The sequence below is a fragment of the Phaenicophaeus curvirostris genome, chromosome Z, assembly GCF_032191515.1.
Source record: "Phaenicophaeus curvirostris isolate KB17595 chromosome Z, BPBGC_Pcur_1.0, whole genome shotgun sequence".
Classification (NCBI taxonomy): Eukaryota; Metazoa; Chordata; class Aves; order Cuculiformes; family Cuculidae; genus Phaenicophaeus; species Phaenicophaeus curvirostris.
The window spans coordinates 16,542,923-16,565,180 of NC_091431.1; the positions used below are offsets into that span (position 1 = coordinate 16,542,923).

Sequence of the window (22,258 nt, forward strand, 5' to 3'; positions counted from 1 at the left end):
CCATGAAATCAATAAATGCTTTGTAAAATTTCTATCAAATATCATGGGTTTCAGCTCACAAACTCATGTGCTTCATATCACATAATGGCAGTAGCGTGAAACAAAGAATGTGTATCACAGAACACATGAACACTGAAATTTGGGTTAAAGCAACATTTTTTGGCAACTCACTAGCTTAATCAACATCTTTGCATGCAGTTATAATTCCTGACTGCACATCCTGGAGTGTTCTGCCTCCTGTCTGGCTGCTACAAACTATTACGCTGCTGAGCACTGCGACTCTCCTGTCTGTGTGCAGCATCTGGCACGTGTGGAAAAGTAACATTCTCCAACTGTATGCTGGAGGTGGTAGGAATGAAAATCTTTTTAAAGGCCTGGGAAAAATATGATGGATTGAGGATGAAGATGTTCTTTCATGTTTGTGAAGCATGTTGGCATGTGAAATGCGGGCATAAAGAGAGGGAGGCTGACTGGCTGAATTTGTTCTTTTAACAAAGACAAGAAGTGGGAAATACCCTAGCTACCAGGAGGGTTTTAAAAAGCAGACATTTTAATCTCTTAATAGATCTCACTTTATTGCAATCACAATTTCACAGGAAAGTTTTGCTATTCCAAAGGAGAACAAGTACTTATAATAAATTAGATGAAGAACATAATTTTATGTTAAATACGACTGAGATATACTTAAAGATTTTTTAAAGATATGGCGTTTGCAAACTTCAGTACATATAAAACTGAATATGTATAAAACTGAACCCTGTTAAGAGCTTAACTGGGAAATACAGGAACATGCTCAATGCATGATCCTTACTTAAACCAAAAGAATATTAGAGAGTACAAAACTATGTCATTGTATAATTAAAGACTGTTGACACACAGACAATATTTGAGTTGGGGCTACATGTGGGATATTAATTCCAACATTTGCTAACGTTTGAATGTTTCACTTTACACTCTTATTAATGTTCATTTAGTGCATGTTATCCACTTTTCTTTACCATGTCATGGAGAGATGTATTTGAAATTAGTTTAAACACCTGAGTATGACTTACAAATTATTGATGTGCTTTTATTCCTGTCTAAATGACATAATAGCAAATAATAGCTTGGATATATGAGCAGAATCACTTTATCAGGCCAAAACAATGCTTTTCCTGCTTTCATTTCAGTCACTGATATATTACATTAGAACCAGAATTCTTTTCCTGTGGTTCTCCAAGTCCCAGTTGTTTTAAATTCTCAATTAGCTATCAAACTCATAAGTAAAGAAAAAGTTAAAATTGCCAACTTAAATGCGTATTTTGCATTCTTTAGAAAGTTTGTACATAACTTTTCTTTCAGCACATCCTCCAACAGGGAATAGAGATGTTTATTAGTCCATCTTGTATGTGACAAAGGATTTTTGGTGTTGCCTTCTTACTACAGAAGAATCAAAAGTGCACTAACAGAAACAAATCCAACGTACGCTGAACCTTTATTCTGTTACAGCAGGCTGTTCTGCATGCATGTATAAAAATAATAAGCAGTCATTAATAAACATTGAACATTTGTAATGAAGGCCTGGTTCCAAGACCAACTCAGTCTGAGCATCTTCAGTGGATTAATTGCTATGAGATCATATATCTCAGCTGCAGAAAGGCTAAATGGAAGTTTTAATGTGCTGCAAGCCAGCTGCAATGTAACTTATTCTCTCTAGTCAAGCAACATCAATTTCAGAAGCAGCTATTATCCACACCCTTTCTTTTAGGGTTCTTTTTTTTAATGTTATAAATTGCTATTACTGAAGAATTGGAATTAGAAATAGTGCTAATTAGTACCTTCCTTTTGAAGGCTAAGATTTTAAATTACTCCTACTACTGAATCTGCTAGGGGAAAAAAAAAAGTGAGGTCTCCTCATTCTAAAGCAGCACTTCCTTCTTTTCCCATGGAGGTGTCTTGAAATCAGTTTGGCACTGGATCTCTACAAAGATGCAAGGCAGGAAAAAGTAGCTGTTGCCATATAAACATGCAAGAAGGGCTCTCCAAAAGAATCAAGGCCTTCATCCCCCAACCCCACACAGAACAACTCAGCTGCCTCACGAGCCTCAATACCTTTAAAGAACAGCACAGGATTTCCTCTTTTTCTTAATTAATTAAAAGGACCATCTGATAGAATATGTAGCACACAATCCTAAATTAGGTTAGAGGATTAGTTTAGGGGATTTATCATGTGTAGTTTGCATGTATTCACAGAATGAAGAACAAAATTCCCATATTAAATGGGGTGTAATTTTTAAGGAGATTCATACTTAGTGTCAGAATCTGATGCCCAGTACAGACTTAAACTGCCTTGTCTAATCCTTTGTAAATTCCCCTGCCAACATAACTAGATTTGTGCCACTGCTTCCACCAGCATCTTTAGCTGAGGGAATCCCAGGAGCTTTACCAGATCATTTTATACACTGCCAGTGTAATGGTTTTATCAAACCACTGCACGCCAACACAAGTCAGAGCAGAGCCAACGACACCAACAGTTATGCTGAGGCTGGATCTGGCCCTTTGTGGCATCATTGGCCCATTTCTATCAAACTAACAAAGACATGGGAAATGCTAGCACATGGATTCTGTAAATACCAAAACAGAATCATGGGATGGTTTGGCTTGGAAGGGACCTCAAAGCCTATCCAGTTCCAACTCCCCTGCCATGGGCAGGGACACCTCTTACTGGATCAGGTTGCTCAAAGCCCCAGGCCTTGAATATCCCTGTTTTGAGTTTTACAAGATGCAATTTACACAACATAATTGTAATTTTCAAGAGACAGGAATAAATAAGACAAAAATGGATAGAAGGAATTTGCTTTTCATATATTTTTGTTTAATTACAGATACTTACAATATCAGTTTTATTAAATGAAATCAAAATATGTAGGCATAAGCCTTTATCATGGAAATACTGCCAAGTGTTTCAACTCTGTTTAAATTTAGGGTCACTGCCTCCAGAAATCATAGGGAACCTCTGGGAACTACACCATAATGTAGGTAATAAAGATTTTCAGGACAGGAAGTACAAGATTTAACTCAGTGCAAATGGTGTAGCACCCTTCTGAGGCAGTCACAAGCGTCCAGATCTGTCAGACAACTAGAAGGCATTTGTATTGGATTTTCCAAAAAAAATGCACTGAATGAATTCACCTGACTCCCAACTTCTTGTAAGTATTCACTCCATGGGAGATACTAACATGTAACGCTTGTGCAGGGCTGTGAAATAATTTGTACTACTTTGGTTGTCATAGAAAAGTTAGCCCAATACCAAGGGTTAACAGTCAAAATTCAAGTAACGCGGCTTATTCAGAAGCTGTTAAAAAGTTTTAACTAAAAAGCTGATATGCCTCTACCATAGTTTCCAGAGTTGCTAATAAAGCCTTCATCTCTTCTCCAGGCAAAAACCCCATGTTTGCAGATATTTCTTGAAGAAATTGTGGTAGCTTTTGAAAAGTTTCTAGCTCTCTAAAATAGGTATCTACTAACCAGTCTGCAGAAAACGCATTTTTCATCTTACAGTTACCATGAGCCATTACAGGAAGTACATTTGAACAAGTTCCCTCTCTGAGAGTTGAAGTAAGGGGTGAAGACAGATTATAAACTGAACAAAAATTCAGCAGCATCTTATTAAATAAAATCATCCACAGTTCTCTCTGCTGACTGCAAAAATTCTGTTCCGTGTGTTCATAGTAAGATTCAATGTTCTCCTCTGGATGAACAATATTTAAAAGTTCTTCCTTTACCGGTACAGACTCAACATAATCCAGTGGCAATTTTCCTTTGCGGTCCCTCTGCTGTAGAAGGGCTGGTCCTGCAGGGAAAATATAAACCTTAATAACAGTACTACATACAATGTAGCGGTTGAACAAGTTTTTAGTCTGATTTATTTGCCAGAAGCTAGTAGTCTGTTTAAATTCCTTTTTGTTCTCAGTTATGTTAAGGTAACCAATGAGTTATGCATTTGCAAGACAATCTAGAACATTTAGAGCGAGCCTTCATAACAGTTCCTTTACGATATTGTCTTAACTATCTTCCCAGTTTTGCTAGCTGAAAGCCAAGGTTTATTATACAGGAATGAAAAAGAAATTCAAATGTTGCTTATCCTAAAACTTCAAGTAACTATTCAGAGAATATGTAAAAATGAAACGTTATTACTGTTATAAAATTCTGTCAAGTATTGTACAGATCAGATTAATTGCCAACAATGCCTCCAAACTAAAGGCACGTTACTAAGATGGCCTTATATTACTTTTCTGGGTGGTGTTGCCAACCTTCTCCAACACTATGCAGCAAGGTAAACTACTGAGAGATAAGAATTTGAGTATCCTCCAACAACTTATTTTCAAAGTCTGCCCTTAACAGACTTCTGAAATGCAAAACCTAATTAGCATAATAAACAGAATTAAAGTAAGTAAATGGGACATATTTTAGTAGTTCAAATTATAATATGTTTGTTTGGTATTTCCTGTTTATTAATACAAAGGAGCTATTGATATTTAAACAATTTAGAGATGTCTTGATAATGCATCAGTGAAAAAAATGAAGGCAGGCAACACACTACAAGTAGTGCTTTTCAAAGATGAGCACATCAGGAATGTTGTTACACAAATCTCGGTTACTGTGCTAAAGTAATGATGCCACTTTAACTTGGACACACTTTCAGTAATATACTTTAATCACAAAAGGAAATTCATCACATTACATATTCATCACATACTAGAGGTTTTAACTTTGTGTGTTGTTTTACTCCATCACTGATGATGTAATATAAATAACTTACACAAGGTGGAGGCTTTCTTCAGAGAAAGAACCTCAAAAACGTTTTTTTCAGTGCTGTGTTCTAAATTATTGAGCTGGGTAAATCCATGCTGCATAGGTAACATGCCTTCTAACACGGCTTTGTCAGCTCTCTGACAGGCCAAAACCCAGCATGTGACAAAGGCATGTGATAAGGGCACACGCAGCCTTATGGTTGCCAGAGAACCTTGATGAATGCAAGTGCAAGCAGAGCTCTTCCCCTAGGACAACAGGACCAAACACTACCTATTCCTCACAGCAGCCTACGAAAAATGCACATCTGTCAGCGCAATGCCACTTCCAATCGTAGAGCAGGGCTGATGACAATATTGGCTATTGCATCACTTAGAGCGATTGAACCCAGCCCAGGTATTGGCTTAGCGTGTCAGATGTGTGGTTCAAGGAGATACAGAAAACACCTGGGAGCCACAGGACTGAGGCTCAGCACACACAGAAGTAGAATTGCAGAGGAATGTATTGATCACAAGCCGGTGCTTGCGCAATAGACACACAAATAGCCTTTAGGGGGCAGGAGAAGACTGTAAATACAGTCTTATGCCAAGAAGGAAATAAAATGTTGTTTCTCTACCTCAATTAAGTAACAGGCCATCTAAATACAGTGCATTCCTCTGCCTCACGGCTATACGCTATGATTTTTATTGAGAAAATATGGACTCAGCATATAACGCACAAAGATTAAACTGACATGGAAGGTCAATGGCACGGATATCACAAACACTCATTTCAGTAAATGAATTAAAAGAAGGAAGAGTTGATATCCAATCATTCGTTGCAGTTGTTTTTTAGAGAAACATGCCAAGTTAGTTAATTACATTGACACGTTATATTTCAAGACAAGATACAAGTTCCCTGTCACTGAAAAAAAATTTTGTTCAAAACATTTATCATGTGTCTGCCTAAGGGGCAATGTATTTTTTTTTTTTTTTTTTAGAAACTAAGGCATCCCGCCCACTATTATCCCTAAACAGCAGTTATCACAATTACAATATAGGTTCCTTTCTTAAACTACTTACCAAGCTAATTGTGTTCTTCAAAGACCATCACATTAATTTTCATAAATGCTGAACAAATTTATGTTGAAACACACAATTGTATAGAGATTTACTGATCTATTTTTGCTGGTAAAAATAGATCAAACCCAAAAGAAAATCCTTAGCGTTTGCTTGGTGACTAGGTAATCTTTATCTTGATTAATGAGTTTGGAGAATATAGTTACAATGCATATGGTGTAAAATGCAGAATAAAAACATTACCATATTGGAAAAAAATGTGAAAATCCTTGTTAATTTCATATTCAGCTGATCAAGATAAGTGTGAAAACAGTATTATTTTTATTGTGACCAAAACAGCTTGGCTTAAAAATGTTTTAAAATAAATATTTCATAATAACATTGTATCTTAAGCAACTATTAAGAAAAACACCACAAACTTCATATGGACTCAGAACACTGGTTAATCTCCCTAAGCCAGTTTAGCATAAATGCACTCACCCCCATGCTGAAGTAGCAGCTTGCCAATTTCTACATGTCCATTTGACAGTGCATCATGCAAAGGAGTCACCCCGTCCACTTGACTGAGCAGGTCTACCTCTGGACAGCGCTGCAAAATTTCACGGACACACACTGTGCTGCCATGGTTACAGGCTTCATGCAAAGGCGTCCAGCCAGCATAGTCTGAATTATAAATCAAGGGAAGTTTTAAAACAGCAGAAGTACTACTAAAATGTTAATAATGTAATTCATTAGACAGGAAAACACTTCACTTCTTAGCATTCATCATCACTACAGTGGCAGCCTGTGGTTTCAAATCAAGAAATTCTATTGAAAAACATGTGAAAAAAAATAAATAGCTTTTTAAAAAATTGATAGAAAACACGATGTTAAAACATGTTTTACTTATAAATTAACTCTTCCTTAATGTTTGCTATGAAGTCCTCATTTTGTGCTGTTTAAAAGAATAAAGACAGTCTTAATGGTATAAAACCAAACTTTATTACTGAACAGATATTAATACAGTCCCTTATCCTCCTTAAGTTCTGAAGAGAAAATGAATAACTTACCTTTAACATTAATGTCTGTTCCAGGGGAAGAGAGAAGCTGAATCAATTTCTCCACTTTGTTACTTATGCAAGCTTTATGCAGGGCTGTCTCCCCTAACATAAAAAATTAATAGATTACACTAGAGTAGGCAAGATAGCAACTAAAGAAAATAATCAAAGTGCCTGGAACTAGGAGACTTGGCTATATGCCAGAAAATTCAATAATGAGTAAGATTTTCCTTTATCCTGTTTAACCATCTTTTAAAGAAAATTAAAAAAACCCAAACCCACAGAGCTTCTGTTCCACCCGAGATCCAGCAATGAAACTGTATTGCAAACGGTTTAACACAGGAATTATCTCCCCCCAGTTCAAGGTTTAAAGCTTCAATTGCCCCATAAAAGCACCAAGTGACCACAGAACACCAAAAAATACTGGGTTTTGAAGCAATAAAACTTTACAGTGCAGTTGCCCTCCCTTAAATTTATTCATGAACCTACGTTAAAATGTATGGTTCTTTTTACACAGCATTTATAGCTTAATTCAAATGAATGTTTCTGGCTAAGCACGAGTGCCTCTACACACTCAAGTATAATTCAGAACTTCAAATCCGTTAACAGATGGTTTGCCGTTCCTCAATAGGCTATCTGACTTGGCTACGGCAGCAAGGGAGGGGGAAAGAGAGGGAAGTATGTGAAGGGGTCCTAGTAGTAATGATAATAATAACAACAATAACAATAATAACAACAACAACAAAAAGAATATCCTCTGGAAAAATATACCAATCCTTAGTACCATATAAAGCTGAAGTAAGTGTGAAAAATCAAACAGTAAGCAACTGAACTGCCACTTGTATGTAAAGACACTGTTAGATCCTGCATGACAAAAACTTCAGACCCATTCTAAATGCTGTTTTGCTTTCACTAAATGATCAGGTTTGAACAAGAGCCAGGGGAAAATCTTGAAAGACGATGAAACAAACATCTTAGAAATAAAAAATATCTCAGGCTGAATCTCCCAGCCCTTGTGATAAGATTTACACAGTATATTTTGTTATATTAATACCTTCACTAAGTAAATCTGTCAGCTCCACACTCATTCTTTCAACAGCAGATAGTACTTAGAATTTTGGCAAGAGAAGGATAGGAAAAAAGGAGGCTTTTTTTCTATGCCCCCCTTAGTCCTTCAGCTCACTTTTCTTTGTAGAAGTCAGCATGTAATAATTCACATCAATTTCACTTGCAAAAGCAATAAAGAGAAAAGGAACCAATTTTAAAAATGCATGGTCTGGCTCTGTTACTGAAGCTCTCTTAAATCCCAAAAGAGGGTGAGGGTTTTTTGTTTTGGTTTTTTTTTTTTTTTTTTTTTGTCCTTCAGTGTTTGTGATACATTTCTGGTTTTAATTTTTTAAGCAATCCCAGCTAGCTTTTTCCAGTTGTTTTCCCTAAGCCTTCTCTTGGGTGTCATCATTAATATAGTTGTCTTTTAAGTGATATACTCAAATTTCTGATGATGAAGATGACAAAGTAGTTCCAGCAAGTAATCCTGTTCAGGTAAAGTACAATTTATTGAATTTGTGTAATAAGCAGGAACTGAATGAACCACTGCAGTGTTGTTTTATTCCTTAGGTACTTGGGTTCCAGTATAGCTAAGACAAAAGCCAAATGCCTTTCATAGTCTGGGCTGAATGCCTGGAAGAAAACAGTCCATATGCTTAACACAGCTATGTAACATAGCATACTGCTCAGTCTTTGTTCACAAAATGTCTAGGACTGAAAGAGATGAAGACTGAATTATACTTTCAAATCAGAAGACGTTGATCCTACCAAGCACAGGTTGAGGTGGATTAGCAAAGTAAGGCAGGCAAGACTGGAATGAGCTCAACGCAAGCTGTACACTGTATTTAATATCTGTGAGGGGGAGGGGAATGGAGAAGGCAGCTTTATTCCACCATATATACAATTCCTCCTTTTAAACAGACAGAAACACAAACAGCAAGAAAATAATTCATGGGCATAAGCCATCGTTTTAGTTCATGATTCATCTGGATAAGATTTTAAACTTGAAACTGATGATTCCAACCATAAAAAGTTTCTTAAATAAATTAGATGCATAGAATACCTTTAACATTTCTCCTGTAAGAACGTACTTCTTTGGCCAAAAGGCAGTAATTCTCTTTGGTGTACGAAGTCTCAACTTCTGCTCTTATTCTACGACTCTTTGCCAATGGAGGGCACTTATTAAAGTTGAAGTCACTGAAAAGAGAGCAAAGGAGACACATCTAAAATCATTATTTCCTTTTAAGATAATGTATATGTACTTAATGCTTTTAAATGTGTATGTACAGCACACTTAGATCTATCCATTTCAGAGTTAATTCTGAAATGTCTTAATTACATAATTTCTATGCCATTTAATTATAAACTTATTTAAAACAGTAATAAAATTAAATTACCCACAATTAAACTTTCTTTAGAAGTAACTCTATGAATGGTTCAACTTCTCTATGTACCCTTTACATTTATTATTGGGGAAATGTAGCTACATCAGCCTGCATATAGACTGAGAAAGAGGATGGGGAGAAAGGGGGAACCCCAGCCCAGAGGTGTTACAGACTTACAACAGAGCTTTATGTCAGTTGCAGTAATTTGTAGACAACAAAACAGGTCACATAAAGTTCAAGAAATGTGTCAGGTCAGAAGCTGTCCCCCAAAGCATAATAAAACTGGTGATGTTATAGGTATTACTTACGGTAGATCAGGCAGCACTTTGACTTCGTTCTGCTTATCGCCATTTAGCATCTGTAATGCCCTTTGAGACTCGGGGCATAGCCATTGCCCTATTTTCGTTCTCTTCTCTTTTGCTTTGTGTATCTTTCTTGTCTCAGACATCCCTAAGTTTTGCAAAGCAGGAAAATAGGAGCAGACCTGTTGCAAAAGTAACATTTTTGATGACGTCGTATACCATACATTACAACACAGTCACTCTCTTTCATTGCACTTCATGCAAAACAGTTATCCACCACCCACAGCTTGCTGTATCTAAAGTTTTAAAAATACAATCCCTAACTGATCACATATACAGATTGTTTAAAGCTGCTTTCTGCAACCTATTTCATATTCTTGTAATTCACTCTTTATACTGGCTTTAGATGAGTAGGTTGTGTCCGAGCCACAAACGGGGAAATCCTGACTTTTCCTGTGGGTTTTTTCACAGTTGAGAAAGCTCTGATCACTTTACCTGGACCTAAGACTGAAACAAAGTTAGTTGATTCTCAGGTACTTAACAGAAGTACTCTTGTGAGACCCCACCTGGAGTCCTGCATCCAGTTCTAGAATCCCTAACACAAGAAGTGTATGGAACTGTTGGAACGGGACCAGAGGAGGCCACGAAGATGATCTGAGGGCTGGAGCACCTCCGCTATGAGGCCAGGCCGAAAGAGTTGGGGTTGTTCAGCCTGATGAAGAGAGGGCTCTGGAGAGACTTTAGAGCATCTTCCAGTACCAGAAGGGGCTCCAGGAAAGCTGAGGAGGGAATTTTACAAAAGCCTGCAGTAATAGGATGAGGGGGAATGGCTTTAAATTGGAAGGGGGAAGATTTAGATTAGATTTAGATTAGATCTTAGGAAGAAATTCTTGACAGTGAGGGTGGTGAGGCCCTGGCTGGCCCAGATTTCCCAGAGCAGTGGTAGCTGCCCCATCCCTGGAGGTGTTCAAGGCCAAGTTGGATGGGGCTTTGAGCTCCAGATCCAGTGGGAGGTTTCCCTGCCCATGGTGGAATGGAGGGGTGGAACTGGGCGGGTTTTAATGTTCCTTCCAACCTCAACCATTCCATGATTCTATGATTTACAAACTTCCTGCTCCCAATCCACAAAGTAAAACCCTGTGAGCAATTTTGTAAAGAAATAGTCACTCCCCTCTTTCATCTCTTCTAAGCTAAGGGGGTGGACTAAGCCCTTGAGAACTGCAAAGGCTATAAGCTAGCTATCTCTAAGGTGCTCTCTCATTATTACGATAGCTATGTTTGTTGTAGACATTTTGCCTTCTGTGCAGCAAGAGTTTCCAACTTATTTACAATCCTAATTTTAAAATGTCACATAAATTCTTGCAGTTTGGAAAGAGCATAGGAAAAAGCCTAGTGGGGGGACACATCCAGGGAATGCATGACTGTTATAGCTGAGGAAAAAGCCTAAAAAAAGGCTTTGAGTATCTTGTAGATTGCTGTAGATTCTTCACATAACCTGCAATGGGTGAGGAACACCCTACCCGTATCACCACTATACATTTACCACCAGAGAGTAGAAGGGCTGTATGTGAACCCCCTAGAAAAGACAAGCTAATAAGATGCTGTACAAGAAGAGGTGGAAAACTGGACTATAGGAAAAACAGTAATACTAAGGAAAGCCATAAAAAGCACACAAACTTGTTTCAAGCACAAAAAAAAATTACATCCAAGTTGTTACAAAATGATCAGTAGTCATAGCAATACTAAAAATAGCAATTGCTGCTGTATGTGTGTTGGAAACATACGTTAAATATTAGATATAGAGTTGCTGTATTTTTAAAATTCTGACAGTCTTTTGTTTGAGCTCTATTTAAACATGATGCATTAATAAACAATGATCTCTCTTAACAACAAACTCCTGTAAAATTGAGGAAAACTTGTGTACAGGTTAATGCATACAGGTGTAAACTTGCTTTTCTTTGATACTACCTGCAGGATTTTAGGCCATACAGAAACAGTGATGGAGTTCATATTGGTTGGGTGGAAAGCTGCTTGGACGGCTGGGCCCCGAGAGTGGTGGGAAATGGAGTTAACTCCAGCTGGAGTCACAAGTGGTGTCCCCAGGGCTCAGTGCTGGGTCCAGCCCTGTTCAATGTCTTTATCAATGACCTGGATGAAGGCATCGAGTGCACCCTTAGCAAGTTTGCAGATGACACTAAGCTGGGTGGAAGTGTCGATCTGCTGGAGGGTAGGGAGGCTCTGCAAAGGGATCTGAACAGGCTGGACCGCTGGGCTGAGTCCAATGGCAGGAGGTTTAACAAGGCCAAATGCCAGGTCCTGCACTTGGGGCACAACAACTCTGTGCAGCTACAGACTAGGGGATAAGTGGCTAGAAAAATGCCCAGAGGAGAAGGACTCAGAGGTGTTAATTAACAGTCGACTGAACAAGAGACAGTGGTGGCACAGGTGGCCAAGAAGGCCAATGGCATCTTGGCTTGAATCAGAAACGGTGTGACTAGCAGGTCCAGGGAGGTTATCCTCCCTCTGTACTCGGCACTGGTGAGACCGCTCCTCGAATACTGTGTTCAGTTCTGGGCCCCTCACCACAAGAAGGATGTTGAGGCTCTGGAGCATGTAAGCTGGGGTTGCTTAGCCTGGAGAAGAGGAGGCTGAGGGGAGACCTTATTGCTCTCTACAACTATCTGAAAGGAGGTTGTAGAGAGGAGGGTGCTGGCCTCTTCTCCCAAGCGACAAGTGATCGTACAAGGGGGAATGGCCTCAAACTCTGCCAGGGGAGGTTCAGACTGGATGTCATGAAAAAACGTTTCACAGAAAGAGTCATTGGGCACTGGCAGAGGCTGCCCAGGGAGGTGGTTGAGTCACCATCCCTGGAGGTATTTAAAAGACGGGTACCCGAGGTGCTCAGGGACATGGTTTAGGAGCAGATAGGAGTGGTTGGACTTGATGATCCAAGAGGTCTTTTCCAACCTAGTGATTCTATGGTCCTATGATTCTGCTTGGTTGTTAGAATTAAGATTACTGAAATGAGGCTCTAAGTTAGAATCATAGAATTGCTTGGCTTGAAAAGACCTTTGAGATTGAGTGCAACTGTACCCGTCCACTACTAAACCATATCCCTGAGCATCTCATCTTTTAAACACCTTCAGGGATGGATTCTCCACCACCACCCTGGACAGCCTCTACCAGTGCCTGAGAATCCTTTCAGAGAAAAAACTTCTCCTCACGTCTAATCTGAACCTGGCCTGGTGCAACTTGAGGCCGTTTCCTCTTGTCCTGTCCCCTGGGAGAAGAGACCAACAGCCATCTCACTACAAACTCCTTTCAGGCAGTTGTAGACAGTGATGAAGTCCCCACCTCAGCCTTGTCTTCTCCAAGCTAAACGACCCCATGTCCCTCAGATGCCTCTCATAAGGCTTGCTCTCCATACACTTCACAAGCTTTGTTGCCCTTCTCTGGATGTGCTCCAGCCCCTCAATGTCCTTGTGGTGAGGACCCCAAAATTGAACCCAGGATTCGAGATGCAGCCTCAGCAATGCCAAGTCCAAGGGTAGAATTCTTTTCCTGCTCCTGCTGGCCACACTACATCTGATACAGCCCAAAATATCATTGGCCTTCTTGGCCACCTGGGCCACTTTTGGCATGTGTTCAGCCACTGTCACAAACACCTTCGGATTCTCTACTAGGCAGCTTTCCAGACTGGAGTGATGCATAAGCATTAAGTTATCTTCCCAGTTTGCTTGCATCCTGCAAGTGGTCATGATTTTGAGAACTTTTCACTGCTTCCATCATGTTATTTTCTCATCAACTATCACAATTTGTGATTTGAAGGCAGAAAAAGGTTTGCAAGCAGGAGAAAGTTTTTAAGAGGGGAAATGCACAGGAATAAACAGTGGCTCAAAACCATAAAATCTTGTATGCAACAAATGCTTGGACCCAGCAGAATAGACTGCCACCTTTTAAAAAGACTGAAGGAAAAGATATCCCAGGAAAATTATACTGTATTTGACATTTTCCTTAATTACGTATTTAACATTGCAACTAAGTACTTACATTAGAAATTATTTTTAAAAGACTTCTTTGAGTCTTTTCATATTAACTGCATGTAAGCAGATCAATCAGATGCTACACGTTCTCTGGCAAGAAAAAACTACTGTTTTGAACCTAGATCTTAGGAAGAAATAAATTCAAATGCAGTAGAGTATATCTACAGTTGGAAGACAAGGCATGCCATGCACATGCCCTTAGAGCAGAAAAGAAAGACATTTTCCAAGACTTTCACAAATGAAATTACTTCAAAAAGCTTAAGTGTGATAGGTTATTAAAGAAGTACAAAAGTTACTTACTATTTTCTGCAGGGAAAGAGGTCCTGTCGAAATAGTTATATTCCTCTGTAAACATATGTTTTTAAACACTGCTTCTGCGACAAACATTTGAAGCCAGAGTGATGGTATGGAGGAAACGAACATTTTTAATTCACATAAAGAAAAATCTGGATAAAAGAAGGGGGGGGGGGGGGAAGAGCAAAAAAATAAAAAAAGCCTTAAAATTGTTCTTGTACAGTTATCTAGAAGACAGCACTTCCAGACTTTTTTTCCTGCTGTTGCAGATTCAAAAATTATTCTCCATGAGAACTACCAAAAATACTCACATAAAAAAAAAATTATACTCCATCTGATAATAAGAAGAGCTTCTGAGAAAGTGGTCACCAAATTTTAAAAGGTAAAGCATCACTTTTTATGTGAAATTTAAAAAAAACCACCACCATTAATTTCAATCTTCTAAAAGTTACAGCTTGATTTTGGGAATGGAATTATTTATTTGGGAAGTTATGCAAGCAATTACCTTTAAAATCCATAAATGATAAAATACAAACAATTCAGACAGTATGTATAACATACCCCATCCCCTAAACAAATATTTTAAGTCTAAGGATTTGGAATTTTTGCCTGAAATGTCTCATTTGAGGTCTGTATGGGTCAAAGAATTCAGCACAGTTTTTGGACTTATGGTTGAAGTGCCCTTAACAAACTTGATCTAAGTTTGTGGTGTTAAAAATTTCATCTGAGAATTGGCCTGAGCTAAGGTGTCTCCAATTGCCTCTCTGAAGTTGTGACTTATGAAATGCTTAAAGCTCTTCCTAAACTGAGATGAGAACTCTGAAGACTCTTTTTTTATTCACACTGTGTAGTCTTGCTTTTGCATTAGCATCTATCGAGATTTATTTAAAGGGATTTTAGTAGCAAACCCTGTTTAGTCTTTGCTTGGGACAGACAGAAACATACAAACAACAAAACAGTTTCCTGCATATGTTTGCATCACACCATAACACCAGACAGCTACAACACAAAGTAAAATATACCTTGAAAGTAAACCAAGGATTTTAGTTAGGACTGTAATATATCTGGTAAAAACACCTTTGAGAGGCGTTTCAAACACTCACCATCACATGAAATGGCAATGTAGTGGGCTAGATCATCGGCTATTTGATGAAACACATTTCTGTCCATAAGTAAACTTGAGATGACCCAATATTCCACTACAGTTCCAAGAATTGCATTTAATAGACCAGCTATTTCACGACTGAAAGCCTGAATGGGTGAGGAAAAAAGAAAAAGATTATCTATAGGCTTGTACTGTATAATAAATTCACACTGATGAGGTACCAGTAATAACACTAGAGAGCTTCTTTAGCTAAAAGCCCACAGTGTTGCCGCATCACTTCTTCACTGTCTTTTCCTTTTCTGCTCAAAAGCTAACTGTTGCAGTCAGGTCAAAAAAATTAATATGCCATTCATACCGCATCAATTAAAATTTGGCACTGGAGAAATACCAGTTACTTGAAAACAGACTGTCTAAACCAACAGGCAAAACGGGATCAAAGCTAACAAGAATGCCAGAAGCATTTGGCCAATGCCCTCAGACACATGGTGTGAATTTTCAGGTTGTCCTGTGCAGGGACAGGAGTTGGACTCAATGATCCTTGTGCGTCCCTTCCAACTCAGGTCATTCTATGACCCTGTGAAGTATAACGTGATTTCTTTTTAAATTAGGTTTCATTTAACTGTTACAATTTCAAGTACTGCATTTACACTAGTTAGCCTTGTGCTTCATCTGACAATTAGAAAGTTTTCCCTGCCCTACTATGATTCTCTTTTCCTAAAGATCTCATTATGAAATCAAAGCTCCTTTTGTGACTAACCCTATATAAAAAGGGAAAGGATGCAAGGTGTTCCTTTCTTGCACAGAAAAAGCTTCAGCAGCCAGGATCAAAAAGACCCAAACTTTCTTCACCTACCAAAAACCCCACATAGTTTCTGCAGCTGCAGATTTAGAAAGAATATTACTATGGGCAGTAGCTTTACATTTTTCTCCCCTGAACCTACATAAAGTGGTCATGTGTAGATAGCAAAGCCAAAGCACATTTTAAATCAGGATGCATCAAGACAAGATACAGCTCTTTAACATGCTACAACGTAAGTGAACAGCGTGCTGCAGCAGCAAAGAAGGCCAATGTGATGCTGGGGTGCATCAAAAATGGCTTCACTAGCAGAGATAAAGAAGTCATTACCCCACTCTACTCAGTACTTGTCAGGTGTCACGTGGAATGCTGTGTTCAGTTTTGGTCCCTGCTATACAAAAAAAAAGATGCAGACAGGCTGAAGAGTGTATAGAGAAAATGATCACCTACACGAGCACTTCACTTCATCAGTACTGGTTATGTAAACCACTGCTTCTACTGTTGGAGTAAGCCTGTGCAAAGAAAAGTCAGATCTACCTACTTAACATCTTTTTTGCGCCACTTAAAAATTATTTAATGCAGCAATTCTCTGACCACAAGTACAACCAGGGAAAATTTAGTATTTGTACGTCCGTTTTGAAAGCACAAACTGGAAGAATGCATGCACCATCATAGGAACACGTGAAATTCAGTTGCTTAAATATACTTACCTAAGGCTCTATGAGAGAATCACTACTGTTAGACTAAACACAAGATAACAAATTGCATTTTAGTGAGGGTGGGGAGGGTCTGGCCCAGATTGCCCAGAGAAGCTGTGGCTGCCCCATCCCTGGAGGTGCTCAGGGACAGGTTGATGGGTCTTTGAGCCCCTGATCCAGTGGGAGGTGTCCCTGCCCATGGCAGGAGGGAACTGGATGGCCTATTAGGTCCCTTCCAACCCAAACCATTCATATGAAAGAGAATGAGTACTTCCAAATGCACAGTTTGGATAAGAGGCAAATTGAACTAAATACGCATGCACCTATTTGTCAGCTTGAGATTTTAAACAATTAAAGGGAAGCAAAAGTTTTCTGCCTTTTGTTGCACTCTCACACCACAATGGTTTGTCTGATAATACTTTTAGGATAAAATACATTGAAGGTTGGTTTAAAAGAATTTGATAGGATTCCTTCAGGAACTGGAAAGCACCAAGGACCGAAACATTTTAAGCTTCATCAGTAAGTCAGACATATATAAGAGAAGGAGATTCTGTGGTACAGATGAGATTCATTATAAGAAGATCACAAAGTAATTTGTCAAAAAACTACATCAATACTGTCCCTACAGTTAACAGACTTACTGGTCTTTCAAAAGAAAAGGAATAAACACAAGTACAAAGAAGCACTCTGTGAGGAGGCAGTATAATCTCCATCAGTGAAGGCTTTTAAGAACTGGCCAGGGAAAATCTGTTAGGAATGTGACCTCTGAAATCACTTCCAGTCCTGGTTTGTCCTACTCTGTTAAGCACTACTTGGTTTGGTTTTCATCTTTCTCTTTTCCTTTACCTTATTGCAGATGAACTGTGGTATCTCACAATAAAGAAACCCTTAGAACACTGATACGGCAGGTCAACTACATGAAAATATTTTTTCAACTAAAATTTAAATATTTTAAAAGCTACATTACTTCCTACCTTCAGAGGATTCAGGAATAGAAATTGAAGATCTAATTTAAACCATCTGAAATGCATTTGAATTTCCTTTAAGTACATGTACTCTCTTCTATCATTGGATCCCAAAGCAAAATACGGAGTGAAAATTCCATCAAAATTTCTTTGTAGGAAACAAACTACACAAATGCAGCAAATAAGCAAGATTCTAGTGGAGGTGACATGATAAAGGACAAATGCACAGGTGTTACCATAATTTCTCTTGTTTCTAAATTGCAACCCTGTATTACTGTAAGGTCTTGCACCTTGGGTGGGGCAATCCAGTTTCAATACAGGCTGGAGGACAACGTTATTGAAAGTAGCCTTGAGGAGAAAGACTTGGGGTGCTGGGGGATGAGAAGCTGGACAACAGCCAGCAACATGTGCTCACAGCCCAGAAACCAACCATGCCCTGAGCTGCATTCAGAAGTGGGACCAGCAGGGTGAGGGAGGGGACTCTGCCCCTCTGCTCTGCTCTGGCGAGATCTCACCTGGAATCCTGTCTTCAGTTCTGGAATCTCCAAAATAAGAAGGACATAGGACTGTTGGAAGAGCACCAGAGGAGGATATAAAGATGACCCAAGGGCTGGAGCACTTCTGCTACGAGGCCAGGCTGAGAGAGTTGGGGTTGTTCAGCCTGGAGAAGACTCTGGGGAGACCTTAGAGCAATTTCCAGCACAGAAAGGGGCTGCAGGAAAGCTGAAAAGGAACTTTGTACCTGGGCCTGTAGTGATAGAATGAGGGGGAATGGCCTTAAATTGGAAGGGGGAAGATTTAGATTAGACATTAGGAAGAGATTCTTCACAATGAGGGTGGTGAGGCTCCAGCACAGGTTGCCCAGAGAAGTCATGGCTGCCCCATCCCTGGAGGTGTTCAAGGCCAGGTTGGATGGGGATTTGAGCCCCTGATCCAGGGGGAGGTGTCCCTGCTCATGTCACGAGGTGGAACTGGATGGGCTTTGAGGTCCCTTCCAAACCAAAACCGTTCCATGATTCTGTGATTACTTTATCTACAAAATACTTTTAAGGAAATGGGTGTGGAGCGAAAGCTCACCTTGAGGCAGGGGTCTGAATTAATGACTCTCAATACTATGAGTATTAATAATGTGCTGCAGTCGAATATAGGCTGCATATTAAATGTGGCTGACACTAGTTATAACTGCGTTTGCCCAGCTCAGTATCTCTGCATGCTGACAAAGATAAACCAAATTCTGCCAGTTTGTGTAGGCTTGCTTGACATTTTGGTAAAATAACAGTAGTACACACCAAAAGCTACTGCTTAATATTTTGAAATAAATGGCAAAATGCTACAAATGAGGGAAAAATGCTCTAATTCACTGAAAGTATCATTTGTCCTAAAAATATTTAAATATTAACATCTCAAAAATATTTTCATTTTCAACCACAAAACAATATAAACACAGTCATGAAAGCACATGCAATATTAAAAAAGATGAAGAAACAAGCATTTCTATTAAAAATCGGTACTGCTACCATGCATAAAAAAAAACATCGTTGCACACATAATAGCTTAAGCTATCAAACTATAGAAGCTAAATCTTAAAAACAAAAGTATCTTCTACTGCTTTACAACTCCACTACCAGTTTAAAGCTACAGCTTTTCTGAAATTTAGATGATATTTTTATTATCAAACTAATGTAAAGGGGAAAATATCAACAAATAAAGTTTCAGCAACAATATTTTTAGAATGTAAGAACAGAGTCTTACAAAGCTAAGAGATCCCTGTATGCCAATTAGTGAAAAAGAAAAAGCACAGGAGCCACATGATTTTCTGTAGACATAATAAAGCAATGTTCAGAACACTGTATGGAAACTCTTATTCTCGAATATATGAAAAAAGAAGTTACCCATACAAACGAGATGAATTGCTATTTTATTAACAAACGTGATTTTGGATAAAGTAAAGCCACATATAAATTAGAGTCTTTTGTTTACACTGTCATTTAGATAATGGTGTGACTATCAGTCATTGGAACATGAGCCTTCAATTAACAAAAATTGAGAATACTAAGAAGCCACTGATTTTGGTTCTATCATTTACTACTTTAATTTTAATCAAACTTGAATCTGATTTAGTTTAAAGCTTTTGTTTCTTTATAAACTAGGAAGCAAGAACATGATTTTTCTAAGTATATTAGAAAATATTCAAGACCCTCCTCCTTATCCATAAATAACGTGTATTCAACATTCCTAAAAATAATGTACTACTACAAAACATAGCATTTCAAATTGTGCTTAAAAGATACTTAATAGAACTGCGAAGTTCTTCCTTAAAATCTCAAGTGTATCGAGTCCGCCTAAGATAGAGCTACTTTTCTTTGTAGCAGCTGTTACTGTGTTTTACATTTGTGCCTTGAACAGTGTTGATAACACAGAGATGTTTTAGCCACTGTTGAGTGGCTTTTCTTTTACTACTCTGTCCCCCAGCAATCGGGCTGGTGGGGGACCAAGGGGCTGGGAGGCAGCACGGTCTGGACACCTGACTCCAACTGACCAAAGGGATTTTCTGGGCCATACTAATGTCATGATCAGCAATAAAACCTGGGGCAAGGAGGAGGAAGTAGGAATCTTTGGGGTTATGGCATCTGCCACACCAAGCAACTGCTATGCGTGATGAAGCCTTGCTTTCCAGGAAGCAGCTGGACATCTGCCTGACAATTGAAAGAATTTCTTATTCTGCTTTGCTTCACTTAGAATCATTTGATTGGAAAGGGTCTTTAGAATCACCAAGTCTAACTACTGTCCATTACTAAACTGTCCTTGAACACCTCTACATCTACCTGTCTTTAAAAACCCCTCCAGGGATGGGGACTCCACCATCTCCTTGGGCAGTCTGTGCCAGTGCCCGAGAACCCTTTCAGTGAAGCAGTTCTTTTTGATGCCTAATATGAAACTCCCTCATTAAACTGTCATCATCTCAACCCATGAGTTTTCTAGATTATGCCCTCCAGCTGCAGGGTGGGTGAGTGAGCAGCTGGGTGGGGACTTACCTGCCATCTGGGGTCAACTCACTATATCACATACCGCAAATTAAATAAGATCCAGTTAAAACTTTTTTCTAACTCTCTTCCTTGTTCGTATTGTTGAGAATCAAAGCTATCTCATCAAGAAAAGCACAGAAACAGGCAGAGGCCATTGTGTCTGTTAGGGTACTAAGGTCACTCCAATATGACTGACATCTGCCAGCTTAGCTAACACAATTCCTACACTGCTGTCCCATTTCATGCTTTGCAAGTCAACTACAGTGCTAGAGTGACAGAATTTTCATGGTGTGTTTTAGTAGTTATAGAAGTTCTTACAGGAAACCTTTCAAGTCACGGGAAAATGAATTTTAACTTTTTTTACTTTCATTTACACAGTTATTTTAGAGTTGTTTTTTTTCAAGATGTTTTTCGGGTTATACAGTACTCCAGAGGTGCCTAAAACATACTTCCAAGAAAGCTATTGGAAATGACAGATAGACCAGGAAGATATTTAGTTCTACAAATTTACAGCACACATTACTACGTTAGGTAATGATTCCTGAAACATGGAAGAAAACAAATTAGAAATAGGCAGTATGGTGCAACAAATTTTTTTTCACTTCTTTGTCAGGCTTCATAAGACAGCTTTTTTTTTTTGAAAAATAAATCAGTAGCATCAGGGATGAAAAGCACTTTTGATGCCATTTGTGACATCCTGCAAAGCCATGCAACAGCTCAATGTTACTCAGTGTTATAAGCAGTAAACATATTCCTTTATAAATTCCAAACCCAAACTATCAGCTTTGATTCAAGGAACCTTGACAAGGAGCTTCTGCACCAAACCCGTTTAAATAATATAATAAATACTACAGATTATTTGCATTAAAATTGTGATGGAAAAACTTTTATGTCCTTTGGCAGACCATTTTTAACTACAAGTGTTGGTTATCAGTTTTATTCCATCAGGCTAACTAAGTCCTGAGTGAGAGCATCCAATTTCCTGTCACTAGTTTTATATTCTGGTACTTTTTAAGACAGAGTAAACTCCATAAGAAAGCAAATACACTCATATATGTAACTTAAGTCTTTAAAGCCCTTCATTCTTTCTTTTTCTTTTTTCCAATGTAGGTTATCATAGACCTGAAAAGTTAAATAACTCCAGAGCACAGAACATAACCCAGAACATCAGGAAGGATTTTTTTATTTTTACTTATAATACTATAACTGCTTCTGGATTGCTCCTTTTACACATACACACATGTATATGTTTATGCACATATATATATAAATACAATTTTGCAATAGGTCAGCACAAGAAGAGAGGAAATTGGTATTTTCTTTCCACTCTAGTGCTGATTTGCTGTAATCTCTTTGAATCACATAAAAAGATAATCTGATTCGAAAAAGCTAAAAAAAAAACCAATATTGCTTACTTAAACCATTTGGTACAATAGATATGGTTTTATTTTACAGGTATTTTCTCTGGAGAATTGTATGGAATTTCAGCACATCACAACTGGCACACTTGTTTGTTTCCACGAGCTAAGATGCTTGTGTAAGACGGGGAATATGGTCACCCCTTTACACTGTGATATAAACTCCCTAATTTCTGTGCCCATGCAGACAGTAAGAATACTCAAAGTCATTCCTTTCATTTAGCCTTCTGGATGGCCTTGCATGTTTCTTGCCAATGTGCTGCCTCTTAAGCAAACAGCTTTCAGAAAAAAAA

General features: G+C 38.6%; 1 protein-coding gene across 2 annotated transcripts in view; it reads right to left on the reverse strand.

The window, feature by feature from the left end:
* Nucleotides 1-2,772: 2,772 nt before the first annotated feature.
* SLF1 (SMC5-SMC6 complex localization factor 1) overlaps nucleotides 2,773-22,258 on the reverse strand; it is a 45,023-nt gene continuing 25,537 nt past the window's right edge. The window contains exons 12-18 of one of the 2 annotated variants that reach the window (XM_069881060.1): nucleotides 15,061-15,208; nucleotides 13,964-14,109; nucleotides 9,627-9,802; nucleotides 8,997-9,130; nucleotides 6,899-6,991; nucleotides 6,330-6,512; nucleotides 2,773-3,832 (exon numbers count right to left, since the gene is read on the reverse strand). In XM_069881060.1, the coding sequence (XP_069737161.1) occupies nucleotides 3,348-3,832; nucleotides 6,330-6,512; nucleotides 6,899-6,991; nucleotides 8,997-9,130; nucleotides 9,627-9,802; nucleotides 13,964-14,109; nucleotides 15,061-15,208 (1,365 nt within the window). In that variant the 3' untranslated portion in view covers nucleotides 2,773-3,347. The remainder of the gene's footprint in view (nucleotides 3,833-6,329; nucleotides 6,513-6,898; nucleotides 6,992-8,996; nucleotides 9,131-9,626; nucleotides 9,803-13,963; nucleotides 14,110-15,060; nucleotides 15,209-22,258) is intronic. The other variant, XM_069881061.1, reaches the window with a different exon arrangement.